Source organism: Tupaia chinensis, unplaced genomic scaffold, assembly GCF_000334495.1.
Source record: "Tupaia chinensis unplaced genomic scaffold, TupChi_1.0 Scaffold139935_1, whole genome shotgun sequence".
Classification (NCBI taxonomy): domain Eukaryota; kingdom Metazoa; phylum Chordata; class Mammalia; order Scandentia; family Tupaiidae; genus Tupaia; species Tupaia belangeri.
Window position 1 is genome coordinate 621,362 of NW_006199814.1, and position 12,883 is coordinate 634,244.

Here is a 12,883-nt window from a genome sequence, read left to right on the forward strand (position 1 = left end):
GCAATCCCTTCTCCTCCATTCTCCTCTCGGGATCTGTTTCTCCTTCTGTAAAACAGATAGTATTTACTCAATAGGACTGTAATTCTATTACAATATTAAGTAATTTAATATAGGTGATGTCCTTAGAATAGTAACTAGCATATAGGAAGCACTGTAAAATGAATTTGTTATTATTGTTATTGCCTTGGATTACAATTTAGTGTAAGACTTTTTTTTTTTTTTAAGAGAGATTTTTGCTATAGGGTGCACACGCACACTGGACAGACAGAGAGAAACAGACAAAACGTGAGAAATCGCCCTCCAGTAGGGATGGCCACGCTGCAATCCCTTTTCCCCCATTCTCCTCTTGGGATCTTGGACATGCCTGCACATGTGCCCAGTGAGTTGTAAGCAGCCAGGTCCAGAACTCAAGCCATGGTTGACTACATGGGAGTCCAGTGATGGAACTGTTATGCCATCTGCTGGCCCCCAGTGCAAGACTTTTGAAATATTGATCTTGTCTAGGTTTCTTGTTTCTTTTTATTTAGGTTTTTTTTAGAGGTTTTTTTTTTTTTTTTTTGCCATAGGACATGTGTGTTTGACAGAGAGAGAGAGAGAGTCAGAGACAGAGACAGTGAGAGGGAAAGTGAGAAATAACCCCCCCAAGAGGGGTGGCCATGCCAAAATCCCTTCTCCATTCTCCTCCTGGTATCTTAGGCATGCACACGTACATCCAGAGTAAAATTGAAGCCATTGGGTCTGGGACCTAAACCACAGTTGGCCATGTGAGAGTCCAATGATGTAGCCACTAGGCCAACTGCTGGCCCCTGGTTTCCTGCTTCTTTAATCATTATTTCTTAGGCTCCTTTGTTGATTCCTTTCCTTTGGCAGCTTCCTAAATAAATCTTCTTTCCCCAAGAATATATTCCCTGTCCAAAAAATTCCCTAAGAATATATTCCTGGTCCTCTGATTGCTTCATCATCTTTCTTTTTTTTTAAATTATTATTTAGTTTTATTTATTCATTCATTTATTTTTTTAATTTGACCAGAGAGACACACACGGAGAGTAAGAGAGAGGGAAAGGGACAAAGGAAGCTGCCAGGTCCGGGACTCGAACTGTGGTTAGCCATGTGGGAGTGTCCAGCACCTTAACCACCACACCACCTTCTGGTCTCGCTTCATCATCTTTCTTCTTCCTTTGTAATACCATCTCTTTAATAAGTTCATTATTACCTCTTAGGAAGATGATTTTTAAAGCTGAACTAATAGTCCAGGCCTCTCTGGGGTAACTCCAGACCTTACCTAAACATGGATGTTCCTCAAGCTGTTTCTGCCAAATAAAACTTCCTGTTTCCTTAAAACTTTTTCCTCCTCTTGTGTTACTGTCATACCAGCTTTGACTGTTCTCTCTCCCTCAGCCTTTATATCCAATTACCAAATCCTATTCATCTAATTTATAATAAATTTTAAATAATTCTTCTCCTTCCCATTTTTCCTGTCACCTCTCTAGTGCATAATTACACTTCTAATAGGTCCTGCTGCCTCCTGAAATCATCTTCTGAATTCAATACCACCACTGTTCAGTACAGAAAAGAATGAAGTGTTCTCTTTTCTAAGGATACATGCTACAACAAAGGCATCAAAAATATTGTGCTAAATGATATATATGACATGCTGGTTGAACAGTATTCCCTAAAAGTTCATGTCTACCTGGTACCTGTGAATATTATCTTATTTGGAGAGAGGTCTTTACAGATGTAATTAAATTAAGATGAGGTCACGCTGGGTTAAGGTGGACCATAAAGCCAATATTCTTATTTGTCTTTATAAGAAGAGAGAAATGTGGACAAAGGCTCGAACACAGACACACATGAGACAATATCATGTAAAGATGGAACTAGAGATTAAAGTGATGTATCTAGAAGCCAAGGAGCACCAAGAATTGCTGGCAACCACTGCAAGTAGGAAGAGGGAATAAAAAAAAAAAAAAAAAGACATTCCAGTAGAACCTCCTAACATCAGACTTCCAGTCTCTAGGATTATGAGAAAAAAATGTTCTGTTGTTAAAAACCATCCAGTCTGTGGTCATTTGTTTCAGTAGCCCTAGGTAACTAATAAATATGGTATAGATAGACCACAATTTGTTTAAGAGACATTTGTGCTGTTTCCAATTGTAGCTAATATAAATACTGCTGCTATAAACTTTTTAAAAAGTTTATTTACATTTTTTTTTCAATAAAAGAGACAGAAAGGGGGAAAATGAGGTACCACCAACAGGGTGTTCATGTAAGATTCACCTCTAATCTCAATGGGCCCAGGTGCTCAGGGAGGTCCTGAAACACAAATCCGGCACCTTTCCCATATTGGTCCAGTTATGTTAACACTGGACTACTACCTGGCTCTTATGGACATTCTTATACATCTATGATTCATTTTGAGTTACTTCTGTAAAAGGCAAGAGGGCTAGGTTGAGGTTCTTTTTTTTTTTGACCTATGGATATTCAACTGTTCCAGTACTGTTTGCCAACAAAAAATTATCCTTCCTCCAGTGAATTGCTCTTTTACCTTTGTTAAAATTCATTTGGCCATTTCTAGGCTCTTTATTCTGTTCTATTGAGCTATACCACAAAATCCCAGTCTCTATAGCTATCTGTAAGTCTCAAAATCAAATAGAACAATTTCTCTTACTTTATTCTTTTGCAGAATTGTTTTAACTATTCTAATTGATTTGTCTTGCCACATAAATTGTAGAACAAACATTTATTTTTACAAAAAAATCTGTGTAAATCCCAAAGGTTTAGTAACCAATATATGGCTAACTCTCGAATATAGCTTTAATAATTTAATTTATATCTTTTTAAAGAGACTAGTCTCTCGGGACCAGCTGTTAGTGTAACGGCTATGTCGCTGGACTCCCACATAGTCGACCACAGTTCACATCCTGGACCCGGTGGCTTAAAACTCATGCCAGGCACGCGTGCGTGCATGTGTGCGTGCCCAAGATCCCAGGAGGAAAATGGAGAAGTGACTGCGGCATGGCCATCCCCCCTGGGGGGGTGATTTCTCACTTTCTGTCTCTCTGTCTCTGTCTGGCGAGTGCACGCGCCCTATAGCAGGGTGCGCACCCCCCACACAAAAAAAACCCCAAAAAAAAAAAAAAAAAAAAAGACTAGCCTCTCTCTTAAGCTCCATACTTGAACATGTAACTATCACTTAACAGTTACATTTAGTTGTTTGGTTTTGAATTTTTAATTTTGAGAGGGTCATTACATCTTCAAGTTTATCTTCTGATCTTCCACTATCTCAGTAAATAATACAACTTAACCAGTTGTTCAAACCAAAAACATTTCCTATGAAAGAGCTAGAATACACACACACACACACACACACTATGAAAGAGCTAGAATACACACACACACACACACACACACACACACACAGAACGTGTCTTTCATAGCTTAACAACACTTCAATGTTCAATTGCTTTTTATTTTATTTATTTATTTATGAGAGGTTTTTTGCCATAGGGCATGTGTACTCACTGGAGAGAGAGAGAGACAGACAGACAGACAGACATAGATACAGTGAGAGTGAAAGTGAGAAATCACCACTGAGGAGAGATAGCCATGCCACAATCCACAATCCCTGTCCTCCATTCTCCTCCTGGGATTTTGAGCATGCACACGTAACTGCCCACTGTGGTTTTCTTGCCTTTTTTTTTCTTTTTTTTTGAGAGAGTTTTGCTATAGAGCACATGCACTCACTGGAGAAAGAGAGTCAGAAAGCAAGAAATCACTCCACAGGGGATGGCCACTCTGCAATCCCTTCTCCTCCAATCACCTCTCAGGATTTGGGGCACACATGTCCAGTGTGAGTTTCAAACCACCAAGTCCAGGACTCAAACTACGGTTGGATTGACTACGTGGGAGCCCAGGGACATAACAATTACTCCATCAGCTGGCCCACTCACAGTGATTTTCAAGCCACCAGGTCTAGGACTGGAACCACATGGGAGTTGAACAACATAATCACTAAGCCATTTACTGGTCCCAATGTTCAATTGCTTTTAGAGTTAATCCAAATTCATTACTGATCATATATCCCTTTCACCATGAAACTCTAGCCTCAGGCCTCCTTTCAGGTCCAAATAGGGCAAACAAAAACTAAAGTGGCTTAAGTGAAGAGCTTAGAGTGCAAAATATACACAAAAAAGGAAGACCATAAGAGTGAGTGTCTCCTTGAACTTTACTTCCTGTATGCCTCACTTGCCCTGCCCTGGGTCTAAGGCTAGGTCCAGCTTTTTCTTGTTTTAGGGCCTGGTACTATCCTTTTCCACAATCAGGAAAGCACTATTCTCCCACTTTATGTGCAGACAACTTAATGTCTTCCAATATTCTGCTCAGGTCTAGCTACCCTATCTAAAATGATAATAATTGCTAGGATTTATTTACCTTTAATATTGAGATAGATTCTCTCACAAGACCATTACCTCACTTAATTCTCTTAACTACTCCATTTGGTGAGTACTAGTATTATATGTACTCTACAGATAAGGCAACTAAAGAAGCTAAGTACATTTCCTAAGGGCATGCTGCTATACCAAGTGATTCCATTGGAAAATACATACACTATTTTATTTCAAAATATGACACACTTGTTTACAGTAACCCCCCCTTGTCCACAGACCCCATGGCTGTCTGAAACCACAGTTTTGAACCTTATGAAGACTATGTTTTCACTATATATACACCACTATGATAAAGTTTAATTTATAAATTAGGCATGGTAAGAGATTAAAAACAATAAAGAACAATTATTACTTAGTGTACTATAATAAAAGTTATGTGACTATGGTCCCTTTCTTTCTCTGAAGATACCTTACTGTACTGTACTCACCTCAGTTGGTCTTTGGTAACAGAAACCACAGAAAGCAAATCCATGAAGGGAATTACTGTATTTCCTTTGAGGCACAATTTGCAGTAGTCTTGGTTTTTTTTTTTGTTGTTGTTGTTTTTTTTTTTTTTTTTTTATATTGTCTACCTCTCTTCATTAAAATATGAGGCCCACAAAGCACCTTGGTTTGTCTTTGATGTTGTCTCCTCAAACCTAGTTGTGCCTGACTGTACACCATGAGCCTAATTTACTAAATAAACTCATTAGGGAAGTTGGTGTTGGGGCAGGACAGTGGCACAGTGATAAAGCCACACTAAAAGGATGGCCCATATGGGAAGGTTACAGGCTCCATCCAGTTTGGAGACATGCTGAGGCAATGTAGCTGGGGGTGGAGGGCAGTGACAGGTCCTTATTGGTGGTGCCAACCTGTCTGCCTCTCTTTTACTCAACAATAAGTAAATAATTAAATAACAAAAACATTATTTTGTAGATCCCAAATAAATTTTAAACTACTTAAAAATAGGTATCTTCAAGAGACTCTGAAGTAATTTTAAAGTCTTATCAAAGAACCCTCAAGAAAAAAAAAAATCTTGCAAAATCTTTCAAAAAATGGTGCATGACTACTTTCTTTTAAATTCTTGAGATGCCTAATACTCTTCCTTGATGAGTGTACTCTTCTGTGTTTCCAAACTGTTGCCAACATTCCATTTAGAAATCAGTTGCAGAAAGTGAGTTGGAGCTTGGGTCACTTTATCCCGGTCGTCTTTGGATTATCTGCTTGCTCTCTGTACCTTTAAAGAGCTCTTCTCAGCTCTTGGGATACAAGGTTCCCCCAACCTGTGCTTTCAAGCCCGTTTCCCTCTAGGGCATCCACGCTTCATAGCAAAGTTGTTATTTTTTGTTGTTGTTCATTTTTTGGTTTGTCTTAATTTGCGCAAGAAGGCAATGTGCTCCCCAGAGAGAGGCAGAAAACAGAGAGAGAAGGAAAGTGAGAAAACACCTATCACGACGAATGGTCAATGCAACAATCTCTTCTCCTTTTTTTCTTCTTTTTGGGATTTTGGGCACTGCACGAAGGCTTCCAGCGTGTCTTTCAAGCTACTGGTCTGGTACTCCAAAGGCAAAGTTGACCTTGTAGGGTGCAGTCACCTGAATCATGAGACTACCGGCTGGCCCAGGAAACGTGTTTTAATACTCTGAATTTTAAAATTTGAGCTGAGATCTGGGATTATATGAAATTTAATGGGAGAATCCTTGGGATGGTATTTTCTCCTGGCTTCTCTACTGGATCCTATTTGCTCCTTGAACGTTTGGGATGCATTCAGGCTAACAGCGGTCCATCTACCAGGGGACACGTGTTTTACAGGACGTTGGCAGGGTGAGATGAAGGAGGTGGCAGGGCAAACACTAGTCTTACTTGCAGCCAATCCCATTCTGCTCTTGCCACAAATGGAGTATTCCCTGTAAAGCAAGAACTTCGCCAAGCAAAGGAATGAAGGGTAAGTCTTCGAAAGGAATCGGAAGTGACCGCCAGAACTCTGGCACGTGAACGTTATCAGTCTCATCCGCCCAGCAAGCACTGCAGGTTCTCCCCTCCAGCAATCGGAGGGGAGGCTGAGGAACAAGGCGGGAGAAGGAACAGGAAGGCGGGCTGCGTGAGGCTACGCGCCCAGCGCTCCCGCGTCGCTCTTTCCCGCGCTACTCTTCCCGGGCGCTGCGCGGCGCTCCCCCCAGTGCGCAGGCGCGGGAGTCGCGGGCGGGCGCGCGGCGCGGTGAGGCGAGGCGCGGTGGCCCTGCGGGTGGCCGGCGGGGGCGAGAGTAGCGAGAGCGACGATGACGGCTGGGAGATTGGGTACCTCGACCGCACGTCTCAGGTAGCCGCGGAGGCTTTCTCTTGACCTCTTGTAGTGTCAGCCTCGCCTGGCCCTCGAGGACGAGGACGAACCTCGTGAAGCCTATTTCCTCACCTGTGTTTCTTTCATGTTTCACCCAGTAGCAATACCGGCCTTTGGGATTAGCCAGACCGCAAGAATTTCCTCTTGGTCTTGACTCTGGTCACCATCAAATGTCCTTCCTTAGGTCGCCGATATGTCTCTTCCCTTAGGTTTGGGCCCGTTGTTACCCATTCCCTTTAAAGATCATTTTCGACATAATTCTGGATGAAATTTTGTTGACCAGGACAAAAACAAAACAACAAACCGATGTGCTTAATCAAACATTACAGTGGAAATGAAATGTATATAACAAAAAAGAGGGTTTTTTTTAAAAAAAAAACTTCAAGCTTTTTTTAAAATTATTTTTTAGAAATTAAGAGGACCATTACCTGCTGAAGAAAAGAGTGAGACATTTAAGAGAGCACTGACCACTGGAGATATATCGTTGGTCAAGGAGCTCCTAGATTCTGGTGAGAGACATAGGGAAGTTTCAACTGAGTATGATTGTCTCAAGTTCCCAAGGATTCATTGTTCTGATAATTTTGTGTTGCTTTTCTAATGGAAACAGGATGAATGTTAATATATCATTTGTGCAGTGTATCTTGGTTATTTCTGAGTTCTTTCTGCCTATTTTCTTCCTCTAACTTCACATCTGGAGTGCCACTTTGATTTCCATGGGTTCTTCCCTGTTCTTCAGGAAATTTACTCTGACTAATCTTTGCCCTATCCTGATCAGTTTTTTGTTTTGTTTTGTTTTGTTTTGTTTTTGTCAGCATTGACTTGGCTATATTTTGAATACAATGTTTCTCAAGCATTTTGTCCAGCTATGGTCATTGTAGTTATAGGCTTTTCTTTGTAGTATATTGTTTTGGTGGAATGAGGACTCAGCTAAGAATCAGGATAAATGTCAAATATTTGTTTCAGCTTTATTACTTACTCAAGGTTGTTCCTTGGGAAAGTCACTTACACTTACAATTTCTTTATGTAAAATATAATAATTCTGTCCTGAGATCCTTGAAAATTTTCTGTGAATTAAATGAAATTTTAAAAAATTGTCTTCACAAATAATTGTAAATTCTTGTTTGAAATGATCAAAATAAGATATAATAGGCATTTACCATCTAGTTGTAGATATAAGACATTCACACACAAAATGTATAATATTGCGTATAACAAAATGTTCTATGCTACAGTCAGTACCATAGTTTAGTGTAAAGTGAGTCATTTTGGAAATGACAGTTTGGGATTTGGTTACTAACTGTGCCACATGTTAGCTCTATAGTCTTGACTAAAGTCTTTCTGAGCTTTTATTTCCCTCTTAAAATGAGAATGTATTATATCAAAGGATTGTTGGGAAAGGAGAAAACTAAAATGAGAGACTAAATAAGTAAAAGAAAAGACCTAGAACATACAGGCATTATGTAAATGTTAGCTGTTAAACAGAGAAGGATCTGTATGACTTTTGACAGTAAATGGAACTTGAGTTTGTAATTGAAGGATGAAATTCAGTAAGTGGAAAGAGGCCCTGAATAATGTGTAGTGTGTATAGTATTGGATGGGGTGGAATAGGCAGAAATTTATCTAGTAAAGAGAATTTGCCTTATGAATAGTGAAGCTATTAGGTCACTGGAAAGTCATGATGCATTTTTTAATGAAAAATACATAATGGGATCAGCAGTTAGCGTAATGGCTATGTCGCTGGACTCCCTTGTAGTCGACCCTGGTTCGCGTCCTAGACCCGGTGGCTTAAAACTCACACCGGGCACATCTGTGTGCATGCCTAAGATCCTGAGAGGAAAGTGGAGGAGAAGGGATTGCAGTGTGGCCAAGGTGATTTCTTGTTTTCTGTCTCTCTGTCTCTCTCTGGCTAATGCACACACCCTATAGCAAAAACCTCTCCGCCCTCCCCCCACAAAAAAATACATGATGACTTACCTTTCAATAGGTATATTGAAGGCGATGGAGGCTCTTGAAGGATGAGGACTGATATGGTTGATAGGCTAATGTGGGTTTTTCAGTTTTCTGAACAGAGACTACTGTGATGTCAGTATTTAGTCAACCACTTGAAATTTGTTTTTGATTGTAAAAAAATTAAAAACTCCTTTTAAAAGGTCAATAGTCAACATAGGAAGAAACAGACACCTTACCTTTGTCCCTGCTCTCACTCCTGTTACTACTAATGTCTTACTTTCGAGGTAATTCTCATTCCTTCCAGATGTCATTATTCAATTCTTAAAAATATTTTATTTTTCTCTTTCGATTCTTTGTTTTCTAAATATGTCTCTGCACTAGTTGGAAACTAAAAATGAAAGCACCTGGGGCCAGCAGGTGGCATGGTGTTGAGCCACAGGACTCCCACATGGCTAACCATGGCTCAAGTCCTGGACCTGATGGCTTGCTTTCTCACTTTCTCTCTCTCTCTCTGGTGAGGGCATGTGTCATGTAGGAAATTTTAAAATAATAATAAATAAAATTAAATAAGTTATTCTTTTTGTTTAGGGTGCGTGTGCGCGACAGAAAGAAGAGGGACAGGGAGACAGAAAGTGAGAAATCACACCCCAGGGGGAGATGGCCATGCTGCAATCCCTTCTCCTTCATTCACCTCTCAGGATCTTGGGCACGCACGCACACACACCCAGCGTGAGTTTAAGCCACCGGATCGGAGACTGGAACCACGTTCGACTACATGGGAGTTCAGCGACATAACCATTACACTAACTGCTGGTCCCTGTACCATTATTGATTTGAAGATTTTATGGCCAGGCAATTCTTGTTCTTTCTTAACAGTAACTATTTGTCTCTTCCTGTCCCATTCTGGACTGTGACTATTTAAAACTTTATCCTACTCTTAAGGCCTACTGTTTTATCAGTGCCTCCCCTTATTATGACGCATTACTTGTCATTCATGTGTTAAAGTTAGAACCTGATAGTCTTCTTTGAATTGTGCTTTTTCCATTACTCTTCTGGCTCAAACTAATTTTAAATTCTGCTGATCCTAACTTTGAAATGTGCTTTTGTTTCTCTCTTTCTCAGTTGCCCTCGTTCTGATTTTTGTATAGATTTTAGCCTGATAACTGATCTCCCTGCCACCTGTCTCAACTTAATAATATGTATAATATCTTTATGATATAGATCAAATTATATTCCTAAATCCCAAAGTATAGTCTGCATTTCTCAATATTATTTTTGTGACCTAACCTTAATCTATTGATCTTTAGTTTCACGTTCTGTTAGTCACTAGTCACCTATGGATAAGTTTTGTGTTGGTAAGAAAGTTAAGGATGTCATGTGTTATTTTCAACCACAGAGGTATATATTGCCAAGGGATAATATTATAGTTTAAAAGATATTTTTGCCACTGTGAAACCTTTTCAAACTCCCCTAGAGAGAAAAAGAGTAGTATATAAATAACCTGTTTCATATATAGATATAGATAGCTATATATACACACACAAAATGGAAAAACATTGATCAGACCAGAGACCCTAGAACATAGCACCTAGAGTTAGTAATTTTGTTAAAGTCTTGATTAACTTTTCTGTGTTTTGAAGCCATTATTACAAAAAAAAGTTTCTTTATAGTATGAAGTATATGCTGTTTGTCATTATGCAGAATACTTTAAACATATGAGGGGACTTCAAAAACTTAATGGAAACAATTTATTTCGGTACAGGAAAGTTCTAAAATCCATGCATAGTTTTCTTCATAACATGCTTTTTCTGTGAATGTGCCAAACACTCCTCCTATTAAAGTGATGGTGATTTTTTAAAAAAATTCTTTTTAAAAATTTATTTTCCTGGTGTGAACTTTGAAAAGCTTGTTTTTATATTGACAGGCATTAGTGTAGATTCCAGCTTTCGATATGGATGGACTCCCCTTATGTATACTGCTAGCGTTGCCAATGTAGAACTTGTTCGAGTCCTTTTGGACAAAGGTGCTAATGCAAGCTTTGATAAGGGTAAGATGTTTGAGGTAACTTAACTGATTATGTTTACTGTAATTGTTTGATTCTCAAGCATCTATTAGGCCAAGTGAAATAAAAACTTAAAACAGTTTTTAAAAAAACCTTTTCTATTGGTTGCATTACATAAATATATAAAATCAAATGAAAAAATATACATATTTTGAAAAACTAGATATATTCTCTTTCCAAAAAGGTAGATTCCATTTATATTATCTTTATAACTGGTTATGATATTAAATACATTTATCTTTTATGCCAGAGGGCTTTGGTTTTTTTTAAAGGAAAAATGCATCAAAAGGAACATCAGACAGCTAATTACTTTGTGTATTACTTGAAAATCAACCTGCGGCCCTAAAATATCTCATCATGTATGTGTAAATATCACCAAATTCTACATATTAAGCACTTTAATCTCTAGCATTTTGGAGAAGGGATACTCAACCTATAATTCTTTTTTTTTTTTTTGGAGAGATTTTCGCTATAGGGCGTGTGCACTTGCCAGACAGAGACAGACATAGAGACAGAAAGCGAGAAATCACCCCCCAGGGGGGATGGTCACATCGCAATCCCTTCTCCTCCATTCTCCTCTCGGGATCTTGGGCACGCACACACACTTGCGTGGCTTGAGTTTCAAGCCACCAGGTCTGGGATGTGAACCGAGGTCGACTATGTGGGAGTCCAGCGACATAGCCATTATGCTAACTGCTGGTTCCCACCTATAATTCTTGAAACTCCTTCCATTCTTGGATCACAAGGAGTACTACAGAGGTCTTCCCTGAGTAAGAGTGTCCTTTTGGGGCAGTTTCCTACTAATGCTGGCTCTGCTTCCCAAAATCACATGGAATATATATCTTCCACATGATGACCCTATTGTAATCAGATAGGCCACCCTCAAGTTTCTGGCTATTAAAAATTCTCTAATATTTAAAAAAAAAAAAAAAACGAAATTTTAATCTCAACTCTGAATTTTATCACTTAAAGTTGTTCCAAAGATAGTTTATTAAATTCATGTTTCTATATTTTGTTATTAAATAATTTTCACTCAGTAGTGCTTTGAGTGCTTTTCAAGAGTTTATATGCTAATGCAATTTAATTATTATCTTGATATTTGATTATTGCTTGTCTTCAGTATGTTTTCAGTAGGCAGATGCACTTCATAATTCAAGTATAGGTTTTGTTTTGGATTTTTTTTTTCTTTTTGCTGTAGGGCACATGTGCTCACCAGAAAGAGAGAGAGAGACAGAAAGCAAGACATGACTCCTGGAGGGATGGCCACGCTGCAATCCCTTCTCCTGCATTCTCCTCTTGGGATCTTGGGCACACACACACATGTGCCCAGTGTGAGTCTAAGACACTGGGTCCAAGACTCGAAACACAGTCAACTCCATGGGAGTCCAGCGACATAGCCATTATGCTAACTGCTGGTCCCTATTTTGGAATTAATTTTATAATCTATATTAGATATTTGTAGAATCTTTTCTATTCTTTTTCTCATTTATATATCTTACACAAATTTCTGTCTTATTAATAGTCTCATGTTTGATCTGTTGTGCTAAGTTTTTTCTTTTATGTCATTTAAAGCTTTACTTAGGAATCAGGTTTTTGAAAGTATACAAAATACTCTATTAAAAAACTTATTAATAGTTTTCTTTTTCTGCTTCTTGCTCCTTATATTCAGAGAGATACTTAGTTATAAAACTCTTTAAAATTTTCACAGAACATACACATAAATTTTTGTATACAACAACAGCTCCATCCAGTAAAGACACTTATTTGCTTCATATCTATGAATTAAGTATCATGAGATAAGATATCACTGAAGTCACAATTCATCAATGGCAGATCTGAGACTAGACTCCTTATGCTCTGTCATTATTGAGCCACTAATGTAAACCAAGACTGTCATGACCTATTTTGAATTCCCGAGTTCTTCACTGAGAAGTGTTTTTCGTTTGTTTTTACTCTACTTTGAACTCTGTTGATACCATAATAACCAAGAGAAGAGTTTAAGGAAATGAGAGTGCATAAAAATCAAGTGGAAAGGGACTGAAAAGACTGGAGAACATAAAAGTATTAAAAATTGTAATGGACACTAGAGACAAAGTAGAAAGA

The 12,883-nt window shown here is 38.7% G+C and overlaps 1 protein-coding gene across 1 annotated transcript in view; it reads left to right on the top strand.

The window, feature by feature from the left end:
- Positions 1–1,871: 1,871 nt before the first annotated feature.
- ASZ1 (ankyrin repeat, SAM and basic leucine zipper domain containing 1) overlaps positions 1,872–12,883 on the top strand; it is a 67,230-nt gene continuing 56,218 nt past the window's right edge. The window contains exons 1-4 of the mRNA XM_027765918.1: positions 1,872–1,941; positions 6,473–6,747; positions 7,178–7,277; positions 10,643–10,765. Of these exons, the coding sequence (XP_027621719.1) occupies positions 1,872–1,941; positions 6,473–6,747; positions 7,178–7,277; positions 10,643–10,765 (568 nt within the window). The remainder of the gene's footprint in view (positions 1,942–6,472; positions 6,748–7,177; positions 7,278–10,642; positions 10,766–12,883) is intronic.